This window comes from Glandiceps talaboti, chromosome 6, assembly GCF_964340395.1.
Source record: "Glandiceps talaboti chromosome 6, keGlaTala1.1, whole genome shotgun sequence".
Lineage (NCBI taxonomy): Eukaryota > Metazoa > Hemichordata > Enteropneusta > Spengelidae > Glandiceps > Glandiceps talaboti.
In genome coordinates, this window is record NC_135554.1 from 9,278,482 (window position 1) to 9,298,300 (window position 19,819).

At 35.4% G+C, this 19,819-nt stretch overlaps 1 protein-coding gene and 1 long non-coding RNA gene across 2 annotated transcripts in view; both read right to left on the reverse strand.

Annotated features, from left to right (window-relative positions):
• Nucleotides 1–19,819, reverse strand: part of LOC144436803 (E3 ubiquitin-protein ligase RNF213-like) — a 181,123-nt gene that overhangs the window by 7,970 nt on the left and 153,334 nt on the right. The window contains exons 72-88 of the mRNA XM_078125663.1: nucleotides 19,069–19,305; nucleotides 17,067–17,207; nucleotides 16,789–16,890; nucleotides 15,394–15,447; nucleotides 9,611–9,811; nucleotides 8,813–8,882; nucleotides 8,082–8,196; nucleotides 7,039–7,195; nucleotides 5,592–5,766; nucleotides 5,267–5,364; nucleotides 4,765–4,822; nucleotides 4,257–4,450; nucleotides 3,267–3,402; nucleotides 2,164–2,244; nucleotides 1,846–2,026; nucleotides 1,242–1,461; nucleotides 608–682 (exon numbers count right to left, since the gene is read on the reverse strand). Of these exons, the coding sequence (XP_077981789.1) occupies nucleotides 608–682; nucleotides 1,242–1,461; nucleotides 1,846–2,026; nucleotides 2,164–2,244; nucleotides 3,267–3,402; nucleotides 4,257–4,450; nucleotides 4,765–4,822; nucleotides 5,267–5,364; nucleotides 5,592–5,766; nucleotides 7,039–7,195; nucleotides 8,082–8,196; nucleotides 8,813–8,882; nucleotides 9,611–9,811; nucleotides 15,394–15,447; nucleotides 16,789–16,890; nucleotides 17,067–17,207; nucleotides 19,069–19,305 (2,295 nt within the window). The remainder of the gene's footprint in view (nucleotides 1–607; nucleotides 683–1,241; nucleotides 1,462–1,845; nucleotides 2,027–2,163; nucleotides 2,245–3,266; nucleotides 3,403–4,256; nucleotides 4,451–4,764; nucleotides 4,823–5,266; nucleotides 5,365–5,591; nucleotides 5,767–7,038; nucleotides 7,196–8,081; nucleotides 8,197–8,812; nucleotides 8,883–9,610; nucleotides 9,812–15,393; nucleotides 15,448–16,788; nucleotides 16,891–17,066; nucleotides 17,208–19,068; nucleotides 19,306–19,819) is intronic.
• On the reverse strand, nucleotides 11,319–13,494 carry LOC144436703 (uncharacterized). Its single transcript, XR_013480974.1, has 3 exons — nucleotides 13,328–13,494; nucleotides 11,977–12,213; nucleotides 11,319–11,740 (listed from the first exon to the last, which is right to left on the reverse strand). It is a non-coding gene; the product is annotated as an uncharacterized LOC144436703 (long non-coding RNA).

The following is a 19,819-nucleotide window of genomic DNA, read 5'->3' on the forward strand; positions in this document are numbered from 1 at the left end:
TTATTCATTAACATGATAATGGGAGAGAGTAAAATGGTCATACGATTGACCTTCTGGAGGAAAACCTAAAAACTCGTCAATTCGAAGAATAACTTTCTTGTGGTACACGGCCTCACCCGTTTAACAGGACACTATCGGCTACACATCGGCCAAAATAGCAGACGGGTTTACTCAAATATGCCCTTGAAAAACATTAAATGGGCGAGGATCTGTACTATCACAAACAACTGAGATATGATAGTAAGTTGGTTTCCAAATATTGATATGAAACACAAGACATGAATCTCTTTATAGTGTACCGTCTAATGCTGCAAAATCTATACACCTTTCAAAGTTACATTCTCGCATTCGCATAGGGTGCTTCAAATTTCAAATTTTTCCTTTACTTTCTCAATAATTGAATTAACGTTTTGCGAACAGTAAAAAGTATGTAGGTATTTGCTAATTTATAGAACACAATCAATGACACTGTAACATTTTACAACACAGTAAAGCAATATCATGACAATGAAGCGTTCGCAGCCTCTGAGGATGTGAACTTAGATTTTAAAATTTTCATTTCCAGTACCTACATCTACCAAATATCTTCGCCATATTTAAAACTTACCTGGGGAATTAGACGACGTAAGCTGGCAAAGGCAAATTTGTCACAAATACTGTCACTGTATACCATGAGAATAGTCTTCAATTGAAAAGAAATCAAGAAACAAATTAAAGCATTCCTTAAGTAGCACGAACACACACACACACACACACACACACGCACGCACACACAAACACACATACATACATACATACATACATACATACATACATACATACATACATACATACATACATGCATACATACACACACACACATACACACACATCCATCCATACATACATACATACATACATACATACATACATACATACATACACACACACACACACACACCCATCCACCCATCCATCCATCCATCATCCATCCATCCATCCATCCATCCATGCATCCATACATACATACATACATACATACATACATACATACATACATACATACATACATGCATACATACATGCATGCATGCATGCATGCATGCATACATAGTTCAGGTGTGCTGAAAATGAAATGTGTAGTTTGGTGGTATCGTGGCAAAACACAGTAACAATGCCGATGGCGAATGGGGTAAATTTCTGTGATCGGGATAAATTATGTATTGCGTTACATGACCAATATATTATTTTTCTTAACAAACCTCTCTCTGAATGAGTGGTTTCCCTTGTATGAATCGTGTAATTATTTGTCTTTCAAGCGCCGGGAAGTCGTAGTCCTGTTGTGTTCCTTTATGAGCACCTATCTCCAGGGAGTAGTCACAATGTGATGCCACGAGAGGTTCAAGATCATCCACAGGGTTATAGGCAATGAGGTGGGCCAACGTTACGTCCGTAACGTTTATCTTCTCAGATTCATTTAACCTAGTGCGAAAATGTTAAGAAAAATACAGAAGTATTCAGCATAGAGAAATATTGAACATCTTTTAAATACACCCATTTTGTATCAAAGAAATAACATGTAATTAAACTGTGCTCATTTGAATCACTATTCTGGCAAGAGCTCAGCTTGGATTTAAATATGGATGTATCTGAAGATTAACAATGGATCTTTGAAGGTCACTTGACGGTTGCCATATAAGATAAGTCTATCATGTTGTTTCAGCGTTACCTCCTAAAAATTAATACTGTGTGGAAATAACGTTGGATAGCATAACGTCTACCCAGGTTCATTGTAACAGTATCCAATATAACCATAGAATAGTGGCATCAATTACTAGACGATCGATGAAAAGAAATCTTACTAACCGTTTTTCGAAGTTCCTAATGTGAGCATATTTTCTGACAAATATATTGTGAGCAGAGACAAGAGCATCCACCAAAGCTAGTGAACATACGCCTCGACCACTAGTCGACGGTAGCAGCATAGTTATATTTTCCCTCTGAATGTCGATTTTGTCAATTCTGAACTTTGCTGGTATTTCAATTCCTGCAATTCATAATAGTCTCTATTTGTTTACAGATGTACACATGGAACACATATACAGTGGTGATGGTCATAAAACTAAACGTCTGAAAACAGCATGATTACTGTGCAATATCAGAGACAATTAAGAATAAACATACCTCCCAATCCTTCACTAAACATACCATTGCTTAGCAATGACCAGGCTTTACAGAAGCAGTCAACCAGATGTCTGTGTTCACCTGCATCGATAGCGAAGATAAAATTAAGAAAACAGTGGGCAGGTTTATCTCACAATATCAAGACAAGCAATGGAATTTCACTCTCGGAAACATAAGGTATTTACTTGAATACGCCTATCAGCATCTTATTATTGACGAAGAACTAAACAATATACGTTAACGGCTTCTGAAGTTCAAAAGCAAGGCTTCATGTTCACTGTTGCATTGTTATAGCTATATATTTCAACAAATTAAGACAACTGCGATTCTTTGTTTACCTTCCACAACACTATAGTCGCTATTGCAACAGGTATTTCGTCCTGAAGTGTATACCAACGCTATATTTGTGCACTCAAACAGTATACGGTTTACACAAATGTACTTAATAGATTTAATCCTTTTTTGGTGCAATATATACCTCCATAGTGGCTTCAGATTTAGCTGACTACCTGTATAATTCACATACAAGGGGTTATAAGCCAGGATTTGACAAAGGCAGGTAGATCTTTTTGTTTGATGTTTACACTAGCCTTATAATATGATGTCACAGATAAAGGTTGGCAACATATTACGGCCGCCAATTATGGAGATTTTTCTACATCATCAGTACAGTAATTTTATAGAGTAAAGTAAGTTTTGATGCTGGAAAATATATAAGTCCTAAATTAAGTTTCACATGCTACCCAAAATGGCAGTGTCTGTAACGCTGGTATACTAACATTACATAATTATATGATAAAGTCCATGTTGTATGTTAGAGTTTAGGTGCCTATATCAACTATGTATAATATAAACTGACATCTAGTATGTGCATACAGGGCTCACCTGAACTGTGGTAATTTGTGATGTACGTAACATGTAGTATCGGAAACACAATGTGTATCATATTTAGAATCTCTTCACAATGAAGAGTGGAACAATTGAGACCTATTCATTGACTTATTTCAAATCTATGAGGATCATTTTTAAGCCTGTTCAGGAACTTCTATTTTTTCCCAGAAGCGCAACATAAATGAAGCATAGTTTGTGAAAAAGGTCCTTACCATGTTCCATTAAGAATCGTCCAATTGTTTTATCCTCTGCTTCTTGTATCGACAAGTGTAAATTGAACATTCTTCTCAATCGAATCTGAAGTTCAACAATGTCTGGTAGAAACTTCAGTGCCCGCAGCCATCGTTCCTGTCGATGAAAATAACAATAGATACTGTGTTTGATAGTGCAAGAAAAAAGATTACAATATATGCTGCTGCTAATCATATTACGATACAAATGTATATGCACAAAATATTACAGTCCACATGATTGTAGTCATATGCTTTTTTAACATTTAAATCCGGAATATGGAACACAAACAAGTGTGTACACACAGCACTAAAAATATAAGATAACACTCTCAGACTACATAGTACATGTTCTTAGTCCCCCTTCAAGGTTATCATGGAATTGAGATTCAATGTATCATCATATTTGATGCGGGGTAGCAGCATTATTGCTAATGACATATTGCAAGTTAGAGGCTTAAAATAAACACATAACCACAGTACACACAACTTTGAACTAAGCAAGGGATGCTAATTTCTCTGCAAAAGATTTTGGTTATGGACAAGTTCATACCATACACATATAAACAGTGTTCCTGCTGTCCGACAGGTAGGTAAACTGGTTTAAAAGAAAACATACAAACCTTCATAGCTTAATACAAAAATATAAATAAAAGTAACCGTTCTATATTCAATACTACGGAAATAATGGATGCCTTCAAGTTGGTGCGTAATTATGGAACATAAGATATATCCCTGAATTATATATTGGCTCTAATATTCTAACAGTTGTAATGAAACCATTAGAAATCGAAACTGTAACTTGTTCTAAACGAACAATGAAACATTAGCAAATTGTTAACGATGAAAACCAAAAAATCACGATATCTTTGTCGAGTGAAATACCTTCTAGTAATTCTGCGACCACAAAGCACGGCAGATCAACACTAAATGCATATTTTAGAATTAAGTGTTATGTTATATAATACTGACCATCCGGAGGAATTCATACAGAACAGGATATTGAGATAGCCGGTCTTTCTGATTTTGCTGAAGTAGTCGACCAAGCTGCTCGAGTGAAAATTTAGATCGATAATTCCACAATGCAGGTATCATGTGCGGAGGCTGATTAATGTCGGGAGCCATTTCATCCAATTCGTATATTGCTCGAAGAGTTTCATTTTTGTCTGAAAAAACAAATTATCATACTTCATTCAGTCTGGACCTCCTGTCCGTCTAAAACTTTAAATGGTTTTACCGTTGAATAATTGCCACAATGTGTACACTTTACAAAATGAGTCTTCAGACACATGTTGCATTACTTAAGACCGTCTCGTCTGTGTTATAGAATTATGAATTTATATTGTGCAGTTTACATTTATCAAAACAATGATTTACTTGATAATTCAAATAATAATAATGACGATGTGTGATACGCATGCATTTTAATGATTATCCCCGATCGAGCACTAATATTATGGACAAAAAATATGCAAAATACCTAGACCTGCATCTTTGAGAGTTAAATGAACTGCCTCTTCCAATCTTGTGTCTAATTCCTACAAATTAAATATGAACGAAAGAAAACATTAAAATGTGATTGGTGCAACTTGATCTCCTTCATTTTCAATAGGGAACTTGGAAACCAGCCATGTTGAAGGTTGCATGATGGGAAATGTGATAATAAATACTAATCAATTAGCACTGTAAACATTTTGGTACATTTTTTGTAACCACAAATGATCAATTCATAGTTACCGTGACCATTGTGGGAGGTTATTTTTTCAGTAGCTCCAGATTAGGTATTACGATAACCACAGATAATGCCAGAGTCCTTTGCGTCTGAGCATGCTCAGTCTGGATTGCAAGTTCCCTATTAAGGTTAATGTTGTACTTATACATTTGTTTATTCTATGAACTGAAACATTGTTTGCTCTTTGGGCCTTGGTCTTGTTGTTCTGAAATAAACTGATTGATTATATATTTCTATATATGTCACTTACCAAAATCATGGGGTTTATAAGGTTGTCTGTTACAAGTTCTTCAAACTTGGCCCTAGCCTCCTCCGATTTTAGCAACGGATCTGCAAGATTGTGGGTAACTGAAACAGAGGTACACAGACTTAAGGATATGTTTATTAGTGAGATGCTATAAATAAATCACACTTATGAAGAGACAATGGGTAGATATGATTTCCTGTGTGAATCGATGCATGTATCATTAACCAGATAACAACTTTTTGACTCGTAAGATGCAAAGTAGCAATTATTAAGTGACAAGTTCACATTTTGTACAACTGCAGCAAGAGTACATGATATCGTATCTTACCATTGAATCCTTTCTGTAAGATAAGATGCATGGTCAACAGTGCGTCATCAATACTTCCTCCAATAGCTTTTGATAACATTGTGGCATCTTGTTTAATGTGTCTCAACAAGAATATTGGAACACTTTCGACCTTTACATCGTAGTTGTTTTGCAAGTTTATCATCTTACTTATGACCTAGTAAAAATAATAGATTACATCATCATCAGCGGCAGCAGCAGTAGCAGCACCAGCAAGTGACTATAAGTACCAACTATTGACTTATGAACGGCGATAACGTCAGAATCTAGTGCATTGTGAATGACAAGGTTGTGGCTTAGTGTATCGTGGGTTAGTGAATTTTGCACATTGCAATTTGACCTTGGAGATTAAGTCAGTATACCAGAACCAAGCTTAATTCCAACAATGTCGGTGTGTCTATTTTTGGAGTCTCTAGGTATAAAACTTCCAATGGTACTGAACAATTCGTTTTATTTGAACTTGAAAGCATGCCTATATAAACACAGGTGCAGACACTTGAATAGTGTTTGTCCGAATGTAAAATATTATAAGGTATTGTACAAATCTCAATTTGACCTTGAAGTCGAGGTCATATATCAAGGTACATTTATAATAATCATTAACTTCGAGGGTCAAAACTGGAATGGAGTCTCTGTGTATTCTTGAGTTAAAGTAGAATAACAAATTTCGCCTCCAACCAAGATCAGGGTTGTATGGAAAGTGTAGTCTACGCAACATCATTATAATTGAAACAACCTTTGAAAACGCCGCTCAATTAGTGCTAGGGCGCCAACTTATTTAGTCTATAGTAAGATTTGATACTGGCGTTGTAACATTGTATTACATATGTGATAACATTGTATACTTCGGTCAAAACAAATGAGAAAAAAACTCCATTCATGATCTGTTTTTCCAAACAGTTGAAGTCAGACGATTATGAATCGCCAATCATCATTAAGTTGTGATATTAAAAGCTACCAACAATTTGCATGATTTCATTTTGATATACAAACAACAGTGACTTTCAGTTGGCGGAATAAATGACACCAAGTCGTCTGAATTAGGCTTAATAAATAATGTGTGGTTCCGATTATACTATATATTAGAATAGGTGGGGTAGGTAGATTTATTATTTTATTTTATTATATTTTCTTTCTGTGTGAGTGTCTAGTTCAAGTTTTCCATTGTTTTCCAAATGGTCTCTGTGTTGTTTATTTCTTCCTATCAGATGTACAGCCATTACAGATTGGAAGAAAAGTTTTATTTTGTCTTTTTAAGTTGATGCCATCCACTATTTCTTGTGAGACTTCACAATTATTGCGATTTTATTATTTTTTCTGGATATAAGTAAAAAAAGGTTTAGGGTCGGCTGTGAAAATCTAGGTGGGGTCGGTTACCCGGAACCAAACAATTATTTGTTTAGGCTTTACAGAAACTTTTCAATCTTACCTCAGCATGTTCTATGCTACCAAATAACATTGCAGCATGTGTAAGAAGACGCAGGACTGCCACTGGAATGTGCAGGATATCCCGCACTGGATATGGGGTTTCTGTTCCTCTATTGCTTGGGCCTGTTAATAAATGTCCGGTAAAAGTGTGTTTGTCTCTAAAGTGGAAATGGATAAGACAATGGTTTAATTAACACATATTCATATTCATTCATATTATTTATTTTCACCAGACACAAAGGGAAAATGATAAATAACTGAGTTGCTTAAAGAAGAAAAGAAAAGAAAAACTGTACATGTTTCTATGCAAGAGTAGTTTCCTATACAATTGCCACCAAGGCAATTCTTACTATATCTAAGGCAATAATTAGTTGCATTATCGATATTATGATTGCTATACCTGTAATTGTCCATTTCATTTTTAAGTATTGGGTCAACTGCTATACAACTGAGGTCACACAATGATATGTTTGCATTCATTTTTTTGTATTCTTTAAGGAGAAGCCATTTTAAACCCAAAATTTAAAGTGACCATATGGATTAAAAAGAAATCTTTATTTTGGATTTTTCATTTAAAAAAGAATGATTTTGCTGCAGTTTTCTACTTGACAAGACAATGTGGGGCAACTTGCACCAATTCTGTGTGTAACTCAATACATTCAAAAATCCCTAAACATTGTGTAAAATGTACATGGGTGTTATTGTACTTACAATAACAAACATTTTACACATTAATTCAGTGTTTTGCAATTTCTTCAGTTAGTGACAACTTGATATATGTTCTTTCACATTGTATTTCCAAGCAGAAAAACATAATTGTTCATCAAATAAAAATCCAAGATAAATAGCCACTTTCCATCCATATGGCCACAAACCTCTCGTCCATTGAAAGACAGATTTCGGCTATTTGCAATGCACATATGTGTTTTCGGTTAAGGCGTTTTCCGCAGGCTAGGCCAGAACACAAGTAATTTCTGACCTCTCATTCTGATGAAATACATCTGCCTATTACAAATAGACCATACTTGTCGTCTAGTGACTTACCTTTCTCGAAATTTCGAGTCATTGCTTAACAGTTTAATGGAGCACGTACGGCACACTTTTTGTGCATTCTGACTGCAATCAATGCTTTTGAAGTAAGGATGGCCGTTACTGCAGGCTGCAATGGTTACAATAAATTACGTCAGTTGAATAAAACAAAAACGTTTGATGTTTTATTTTGTTTATTTCACTACAGGATAATTGTAATGCATTCATATTTAAGTCAAAATATTGTTCATAAGGAGTTATCCATCTTTGAAAATCAAGGCCGCTAATTCAATTTTGAGGATATGAAATGTAAATGATTATTTCATTTAGTTACCAGTCTCAGCGCCAACAACCTCACATTTCAAGATTATTCTGGCGCACTTAATTTTGAAATAACCTTTGTGTATCTCTTATTTTATACTTGACATAAGCCCTTTGTAATAACAATTTATTACAGTAATGCTAGTACTGTGCCCGTAGATTACACAATATTTTCGCATTTCCTGTCATTTGGAATTGGGAAAAGAAGTGGACATTTCCTTTTTACTAATAGGTGGTCAGGGATTGTGCAGCTACCAATAGTAAAATAATTGTTGACACTATAGGGATGAGCGCATTTGTACAATATGCGTTTCTATATGATGCTCGACCTCGTACGCAATTAGAAAAAAGACATACCATTATTTTTGTGTCACTCGTTATCAAACCCTTCGAAAGAAAGGGGTGTACAGTTCTGGACTACTTACTTAACCAACAACCCTCTTCTTCCTGTCTGTCACACAAATATTTGTCGGGCATTGTCGGTAGGTATGATTTCTGCAAAATAATTGATCATAATTTTAATAATAAGAATATTATCATGTGAAACCTCGACCAAACAATGTTGAAGCCAACATTGACTGTGCGTCTGTGTACTCGCCCATTCAAGATACTTGCCCTAATCCATATAAAATTCATCCTAGTATGTTATTGTTGCCAAGTTGTAGGGTTGGTGAATCAATATGATCGAGTTCCCTGGGTTTATTAAGGATAGGAAATTGTCATTAAGCAATTGTAAACACTTTTATACACAATATATTGTCATTTGTCATGAATAAGTCTATTGGAATCAGGTAGTAGCGTGATATTCATTCATAAAAACTGTAGTTAAGGCATATGACTACGAACACGTGGAATCGTCTTGCACACCGTTGACAATGATTTAGGTACGTTTCGCAGAAAATGATGTAGTACACAATGTCACGCTCTATTACACAATAGTATAGATGTAACCGATCGCTGGACCCCCCCCCCCCCCCACACACACACACACATACACACATATATCAACACGTGCAATGGCCATGTACTACCACGTTTGGAAGTGCGTAAACCTATAAAACCGTGATAACACAATATGAAGCAACCATTTTCGAAAATACTAGTTAGAAACAGAGACAGGTAAATATTCAAATGTTCTACTATATTTATCTGACATCTCACACATAACTGATTAAATATTATGGACATATTGAAATACACAAAGTAATTTAAATGCATCATACCAGCATATCTGTAGGAGCAACCATCAACATCTTGAAGGGTGTGAACAAGTCCTTTTTACCACGAACAGTCATAACAGCATTGAAATGCGTAAGGAATGTAATGACTTGCTTGTCACTTTTAGACATTTCATCAGATATCATAAGGATGGTTGTAGGACTGCCTTGTTCATTTTTCAGCAAATTTAACGCCATCTTTCGACCCTGCCATACGTAATAATACAATAATTATATTAATTCATATATGTGTCATTTATATGTTTGTCATTTAACCACGCCTGCACACAACGGAACACAATCTGTATATCTGCGTATATAAGCATGCGCTTAAATACATACATACATACATACATACATACATACATACATACATACATACACACACACACACACACATACACATACATACATACATACACACACACACATACATACATACATACATACATACATACATACATACATACATACATACATACATACATACATACATACATACATACCGGTACATACATACATACATACATACATACATACATACATACATACATACATACATACATACATACATACATACATACATACATACATACAACATACATACATACATACATACATACATACATACATACATACATACATAGTACATACATACATACATACATACATACATACATACATACATACATACATACATACATACATACAGTATCGGAAGAACATCCAAGGTCTAGCAGCTAGACTAGGCTGTACATAGGCATAACACATTTCTCTCCCAATTCTGACAGTGTCCATTGATTCTAGAATTGTGAACATATCTCGTCAATTGAAATCGGGAAATATTGTTGGCTGTACTGTGAACTAAATAATGTGAGTGTCACTATACACTGATTAATGATTATATCAGTAATACGGAAGGTCTGGTGAAGGCAACGACACAGATAAAAGATCCATCCCTTACCGAAATGAGACAGCTGTTTTTGAGCTGCAGCAGCTCTCAAAAAGACTTCTGACAGTTAGCTGCCGGAAGGCTGATTTTTGTGCATACGTAATTAGATTTGAGCTGCAGAGAACAACTCTCAACAGCTCAGGTAAATACCTGACAGACATTCAACTGCTTTATAACAGACTTATGTAAGACTATCCTCAGACATCTGAAAGACCACTAACAGACCTGACAGACTAACAACAGCCTTCTGACAGCATTGTGACAGACTGCTGAAAGACTATAAGCAGACTTCTGACAGGTGTCATTGGCACACTGCAAAAGGGGAATTCCTTACCAAAAATCCACTAGTTTAAAAAGTGTTCTATACTAGTTCAAAACAAGTCTGATCAGTTTTGAGTGTTTCATTCGTGTTTTAAACATGTCAGAAGTCCTTAGTCAACTCATTTGAAACTACTTTTAAACATGTTTTAAACCATATTAATTTTGACACTTAAAACATGCTTATACACGTTGGGGAAATATATTTGATATACAAATGTATATCAGGACTGACCATATTTGATTTGAATGCTTGTTCCCACTGAAACATATTTCAAAAATGTCAGTTTCACAAACTCACAAAGTTTGTTCACTTACATGTTTTAGGGGATACACATATATGTATGTATGTACATACTACACACACAGGCACATACTTTTGCAACCAGTAAATCATGCAGAAGAAGAATTAAATGAAAACAAGAAGCAACTTTATTGCTTTTTTCCAAAATAACTAAAAGGCTTGAGACATGTCTGTAGTGAAATGACAGTACCAACATACCTGAGTTTAACAATAGTACCTGTATTCATCCCGTGATTAGAAGACAAAAAATATATGTCCCTTAATGATGGGGTTCTTCAAATCAAATCTAAAGAATTACCTACATCATACATGTGAAAGAGCTCTGGCAATTTGAGTTTGGCTTTCAACAGTTGCTGGAGTTTCAGAGTCTGACATTATTTCACTTTCAGTCATTATATAAGCTAAAGCCATTGTGTTCATCATTGGCATCATCACTTCGGCAGTTTACATCATCACATTGGCAGTTTACATCATCACTTCGGTAGTTTACATCATCAGTTTGGCAGAATCAGGATCAGGATCAGAATCAGATCAATCAATATCCATTGGTTCCTGAAAGTCACTGCAAAGAAAGAAACAAGAGCAATCAATTAACAAAAGAAATATTTGTTATGAATGTGAAGGGAGAGGTACACAGTTCATTTTATCTTTTGTTTCTAATAAACAGTTACATGCTACAAACAAAGAATCTATAGAAATGCCAACTGTCCTGTGTCTTTTTACTATTTGCTCCTCTCGGGGAATTATATTGCTCTGTTTTGTTTTTATACACTAACAGATTAAAAAAGTTACTAGTACCTTTGAAAGTAGGCCTGTTCCTTCATCCTTTTTAAAGTTGCCATACAACTTTGCTAGGCGTTTGGCTTGCTTCTCTTCAGCAATTTCTCTATTTTTGTCAGTCTTTGCTTTATTGCTTTGCTGTGCTGCATGTGTTCCATTTTTTGTCCTGCTGGAGTTTGCTTTCTTTGTCCACTTTCTGTTTTTTGTACTTTTATGTTGACACTGCTTTTTCTAAAGTCATCTTGAGTTTCTACTCTAAGATGCAACAAATAAAAACATGCATGTAAGTAACACTAATTTTGGCAAAACAAAAATTATCAACTGGTAAATAGAATCTACAAAATGTATATTCTTGTAGTGTGTTAACAGTGGTACACCCTAGGTAATACAAAAGTACATCAGAGCAGCCATAATTAAGGAACAACATTTTTATAAAAACTTTATACAAAAATAATGAACTCGCAGTCTTCCCACATTGTCACACTTAACATTTCTACTTAGAATAAGACAAGGATAATTAATATTGCTTGTCTGATGGCCACAATGCCTCAACAAGAGTTCCATATTCTTACTCTCTCCTTACAACTAAATATGTGTTGTGTTCTATAATTTGCACTATAACGTAATGAATACACAAATACATCAATATGAAGCATTTTAAACATGACAACCTTTGATTAAAATGAAAGTTCATACCCTTATTAAATAAATACATACGTATGTATACACATACACACATACGGACAGACCTCAATGACATACTGTTTACATCAAGTTGGTGAAAAGTGTTCTGCATGTACAATGTATGACAGAGCACTGTGTAAATGTGGCTGTGATCATGGGGTGTACTAGTACTACTACTAAATGATTTGTGACACACTGGTTTCTACAAAACACTCCAACATTGTTCCATTCCATATCTTAATTGAATAAATTAATTTGTCACTTTTTCTAACAAGACTCAGTGCGGTACATAGGAACTCTTTCGACGAGAAACTAATAATTTTTACACGATAAATCGTGGGGGGGGGGATTGTAATCTGATTCCAATTTACACACGGCACCAGGCAAGCAGTGCATTCTTCCCTACTTTCAATCGACAAAGTGGACACTCCAACTTGAATATTACATGTATATCAGATGTACTTTAAAAACAACTTTCGGAAGTTTCAAACAGTTGTAGAAGTCTATGTATGCAACCGAGGTCTAGGTCTATGTCTGAAAAGCCTCCGATCGTACGGCCACGAGTACTATACTATTACTAAGTAAATAAGATATAACGTCTACACATAGACGACCAGGATTCTATCGTTTAAAAAAACACCAGAGCCTATAATATGCTATGAAAGCGTCAGTTAAATTAACATACCTTCATCACCAAAATGAGTAGGTCTTGATGTATACCTCTTCTCATGATCAGTTGTCGAAGACGATTTTCTTTGCCTTTGTGAATCACGGCCGCCATCTTCCGTTTCATTCCAACATTTTCTGATTTGAAGTGCTGGTGAGATTGCGCCCGTTGATTTGATTGGCTGATACGTCATAGCCTCGTTCACAATAATTTCAAAACTGCAATGCGTTGTAAACTTTACAACAGTCGTTGATTCAATTTTGAAAATATATATTTTTGTTTATTATTTTGTTTCTTTCATATTATCCATGTTTGCGCTGTTATTAGCCATAAACAAAATGTTTGTTCCTCGCAGTTTTTCCACAAGCTTTGAAAGAGCCTGTGACGCTATATTGTGGATGTAACCTAAGCCAGCGATCTCAGGGCTAGGGGTTTGTTTACACCGTACGTTCACGTTACGTATCGACTCAAAACAGAGCAGTATACTTGTAATCTCCAAAAGTTGAAGCAAAATGGCAATCTATGAGAGATGGAAGCGAAAAGTGGCCATTCCAGTTCTGAGGACAACTTTGCGATCATTGGCCTACACACGATGAACTCCCATCACTTCCGGGTGATGTCCCTCGACATCAACAACACACGAACACGTACACAGACAATACCGATACCGTTTCAAGCGAGTTTGGTAGACTAATGAGATGATCGACAGGAAGGAGATGGCGAGCGTCATATTTATTTATTCATGTTATAACATAACGGAGGAAAATGAAGACAACTGTGAGTTATTTGACAATGAAGAGGGGAATCAAAATCCCTTGTTGACATCCGAATGTCGAGATTTATCAGACGGCGTTGATGATGGGTATGACAACCCTGAATATGACCGACTATAGTGAAAATGAAAACTCAGATATTGGCGAGGCCGATCATATGCGGCCCAAAATGAACCACTCTTTTCAATGCCTATACGCTACACGACCGGCCCAAGTCAAGAAATGCAGGGGACATTTCCTGTAGTAGCCTTGAAAATGGGCCGTGTTTCTGCATATGTAACCACTAATTGCTAGTCCCAAGTTGAAGTATAGTAAACAAATTTCACACTAATATACGTGCATGGCTATCACAAACCCTGAATACTAAATCTGGCAAATGATTTTAAAATGGATGTTTGTTATGTAGGTGACATATTACAAATAATTTGAGAAAACAGTTACATTAAATCTCGGTAAGTTGTGAGTGTGAACGATGCAAATAATAAATGTATACAACAATACATGTACATTTTATATTAGAGGTATTCTGTAAGGATTGATTTTGTTGTTCATGCAGCTGGTTTACATTTTAACAAGAACAGATTCCAGTGTTTATACTTAACAATGAAACTTAATAAATATATTTTAACATGTAAATGTACTGTAGTTATTGGACATTTGATGGTGTTGCAGGCATTCTTATAAATATTACCTACATTCACCTGCATACATTTGATGTATGTTTTAGTGAATAAGTATTTAGGCAAGTATAATTCCAAGCAATATTTATTATGACACAGAAGCATATTAACAGAAAACCCTTGGATTGGTATGTCCTTCCACATTGCCACTGTCCAGGTAACTTTAAAATATTCTGGAAACTACAACAAGAGCTGCTAAAAGTCTGCTGCTAGTCGTTTTGCCCATGACAGAGCAAAGTGTAAACACTCCTGACAGACATTATTTAGAAATTAACTCCTGTGGCTGAAGACAGCTGCCAGTAAACTGCAAGTAGCTGTTGGTGAGCTGAAGACAGCTGTCAGTGAGATGCAGACAGCTGTCAGTAAGCTTAAGAATTTTTTTCCTAACAGACATAAACCCTAGAAGTCTGTTGCAGACATTCAGCAGCTCAACACATTTTTGAATGTCTGCAATAGAACTGTTGGTAGTGTGCCACAGAGCTGAAAAGCCCTGAAAAAGCTCTTTGACAGCTTGGTACTGAGCTTTCAGTTTGGTAAGGGATATCTTTACCTATTTGAAGATACATATTCCTATTGTTGATATTAAAGTACTTATACCCAATATCATATGAACTATTAAGACTATGCATACCTCTTGATTGAGTACCTGTGTCTTTTTTACAACATCCTCGACTCTTGTAATCGACTGTATGGTAAATAAATAGAAAACATAATCAAATTCAATATAAACATCGAATACATATTTGCTCATTTCGAGATCAACCCTGTTATGATAAATATCTCAATCCATACAGCATCGCCCGACTGGTTAAATGCCCAACTCAGTGATTGCATGTGTCACTTTTGACACCAAATGTTGACTATGTACCTTACAAAATAGCGATTTTCAAAATGTCCATGCGACACCAGGCCCAGTCATTCAGAAGTTACTTTACAAAGTGTTCAGTGCGGAAGGATATCTGTAAAGTGTAAAATTGATAGTGTGCCTCTGTTATTACTTACAAACTGTAAGCCATCTAATTAAGTAATTACCCCTCCCCCCGGGATGGTATACCACTCGGTTTTGACCAGTGAACCAAATATATACACGAGCGATAGCGAGGGCATATATTGAGTTCATTAGTCAAAACCGAGTGGTATACCATCCCCAGGGCGTTGTTTATCGTTATTATATTATACCAGTATATTGAAAACATCGGAAACAAGAAAAGAACTAACGTTTTCTGGTTTCATTCCCACCCCCCACCCCTCTCTGAATAATTTGCATAACAATAGAGCTGCTTTCAGCATCAACGACTAGATTTATTTTAGGGGTTTCTAGGGATAATATGTTTATTGACCTCCTCATTAAAAGTATACAGTATTGAATAAACAGTCTGCTTGACTCAGGGTATAAACTTGAAGTGGTTTAATGAATACGCTTCTTGCCCGGCCGGCCTCGCGACAAGGTGGCGTGAGAAGATGGCGGCAGGTTGATTTTACAATGCACTTTAACTTAAAGTTACGTCAGTAGATTTTCGTGGTTGGGGATTTCCCTCTCGGATTGATGACCGATACTATACTCTAGGAAAGGATCGCAGACAAATTAATGTTAAGTCGGTCATTGTAAGTTCTTACATTTGCTTTATCTTTATGACAGGACATACTCAGCTGTTTCCACTCCAGCTGAGGCTAGAAGTAGAACCGATCGCGTGCATGTGCTTTGACCTTAGTAGTTGATATGTGCAAATACGCGATAACTCGGTTGCTTTCGAAATATCCTTCATAATTTCCCATAAAGTATTGTCTCGTTGAGTAAATCCTCTGAAAATTCGCAGAGTTCACTATCACTGCGGACTACAACTTTCGTGGTCGAACAGTGAACATCAACATTTGGATGTGTGCGAATCGCGCATTATCACTCATTTTAGACGTGCTAGATCGCTGTCTAGACCAATCTAATCTCTCGATTTGCGCAATCAATAACTGGTATAATATAATTAAATATTATAGTTTATTATTTATTTGAAAAATGGCTTCTACTTACTGACTGATCTGCCATCTTTGTTTGTCCATATGCCAATGTGATCTCATTATAGATGGCAAGAAGTAAGGAAATTTGCTTCACTTCATTTGTTTCTGTACCGTCCTGTAACAAATAGTTTAGACAGAATGAGCGATGGATATGTTTGACAAGATAACGATGTACAGCAATATTACAGATGATTTGTTACTATGAATGCACTGTCATTCCGATACCTTAACTGGATTGATGAGGACACAATTGGGTTGAGATTACATTGTACTCGATAAATCGATACTTACCTTCAACAGCGAGATAATTTGGTTTGTGCTACTTTTCCTCGAGATCGTCCCACCTTGTTCAGAAGAGAGTTCCTTTACTTCAGCTTTCATTCGAACATAGAGAGACCCAAGAATAACGAGCCAGTCTAGCCCAGCAGAAATCTGTCGTTGACAGAAAAAGATTATTTTCTGAATAATGTGGGTTATAATAATTTATACCGACGATAGTAATAGCAATTAAGTATCTGATCATGATATAGTCCCTTGAAAACTACAGCCTGACCCATATTATCTCTTTTGCGACAAATGTCACAGAATATATCCACATCAAATGATAAGGCAGTTTTCTTTCAGTTAGAATGGATACAACGATACAAAGATCGTCAAAAGGAATGTTATTACAATAAATATCAAACTCTCCGAGTTCAAGGTAATACTAAAAGGTAAGGGTGACTGAGAACATTAATCAGTTCTATTATCAGACCAGATTCAAACTGAATGTCTCCCGTAAAGACAACACCATATATTTTTGTTCCTACACACATTCTTCGAATGCAAAATCGTGAGAAGGTATCATATATGGTGTACTCCTTAATTAAAAATCTAATTATATTAGACTATATGAAATTTGAATCTTGCATAGTTAACACATTGCCTAATGATCGAAAACTCTGTATGCAAATTAATCATCAAGATTATAAGCTAAATCAACAAGTTTTAAAGGACACATCATGACATTTACTTCTGTACCATCAATGTATTTACTAAATTATCTGAAATGTAAAGCTTGCATTCTAAAGATGTTGCCTAAGTATTAACTATGCTTATTTATACAATTCAAAATCACAGTTGAAAACTACATAAAAATACATGTTTGTACAAAGTTAAATAAAATTTGAAGTTTTTATTTTTAAGATATAGCTTAAGATATAGATAATTAAGTATGCAATTCAAATTACTCATTAAAGGTAAAAACCATGTCGATAAACTACATGGGACATGTACACGCTGTTATGGTTCATTTTTGTACCAATAGGTATCAAATTCGAAGCATGCATTCTTAAGATAAGGCTTATTTACAGAAAATCATGAATTATACAAATTAGTTATTAAAACTAAAAGCTATGCCACCAGGCTCAATATTGTGCACTATGTCATGGTTGATGTATGTGCCAAATCATATTGAATTTGAAGTGTGCATGCTTAAGATAAGGCTTGATTAAGAAAATAATGAATTATGCAAATTACCCATTAAACGTGAAAGCCACATGCGCATTGTTACGGTTGATATGTATACCAAGTTATATATATAGCTTCTTTTCTAAAGATCTGGCGTAATTACCGAAAGTCATTATTTACGCACATTACTCATTAACACTAAAAACTATACCAACCGGTTTAGTATATTAGGTTGGTGCTTATTATGGTTTATGTATGTACCAAATGTGTAAATTCTAAAAATATAGCTTAATTACTGCAAATAATTAATTGTGAAAACTACTCAGCAAAGGTATGAGTTGCGACAATAAATACTGCACAACATATGTGATTTGGTATGGTTAACATGTGAACCAAATTATGTTGAATTTGAAGAGAGCATTCTTAAGATATAACCTAATTACAAAAAAAAAATCATCAATTATGCAAATGACTATTTAAACCTCAATGTTTAAACTTGGATGTTTTCTAAAATCTAATAATTTATTATGATTAGCATATACAAACTTGACGCAGTGGTTTTTGAGATATCATGTCAACAGACAGGCAGACAGGCAGATAGACAGACAGACAGACAGACAGACAGACAGACAGACAGACAGACAGAAGCATAACAGAACCTACCTTACGGGAGATAAAAATTGGAAATACGCGAAAAAATACAACACAAATTGAATTCACCATACATTACTGTAATAAACCAATGGCAATTGCAAGTAATATTTTCGGCCACAGTTGAAATGTAAGAATGATAATGCTACTATTTAATTACATGATAAGTGAGTTTTTTAAAAATAAAATATACCTTGTCACTATCTGAATTCGAACTGCCTTCACAACATTTAGGGCATTTCCAGCTGTTAGCGAGGTCCTCATTGATGACACCTTCCTTTGTTATTCCTTTCGACTTCAGGCATTCTGGATGTGCCACTTCAAAACAGATGTGGCATTTCATCAGAGCCACAACTCCATTTTCCATCGCTCTTTCTTCGTGGTCATCGCCATTACAGACGACACATTTTGCTGTTTTGGGTAACACAGGCTGACCATAAAAAAATAAACCGAAAACCTATTGGTAAGTAAAATCATTAACTGAAAAATCATACATTTACAATCATAATTCTACAACATAGTGACATTCTTGAAAGTGGTTGGGGTTTCAAACTCACTAGCTGTACAATATCAACATAGCCTGTGAATTTAACCTAAAAAGAATTATGCAATTTTCAAAAAACGGCTATTAAGAAGGGCCACATTAATGGTTTCCACACAGGCAACAGAGACATTGTATATATTTTGTGCCTTGTGAGAAAATTTCTGGTGGTTTCAACACCTAAACTCAGAAAATGATTTGTGTTCTCTATTAAACTCTTCCAGTATTGGAGCAGGACACGACTCCTCCCTTTGTACAATGCAACCAGTAGGTATGTTTAGGCTGCAAGAAATTGTCAACGGAAGAATGATGATGGTTGCGTGACTAGAAAACAAACTAAAGATAAGTACATCAACTTAGCTCATGATATGATTATGAAATACGATTTTGAATTATTAATATT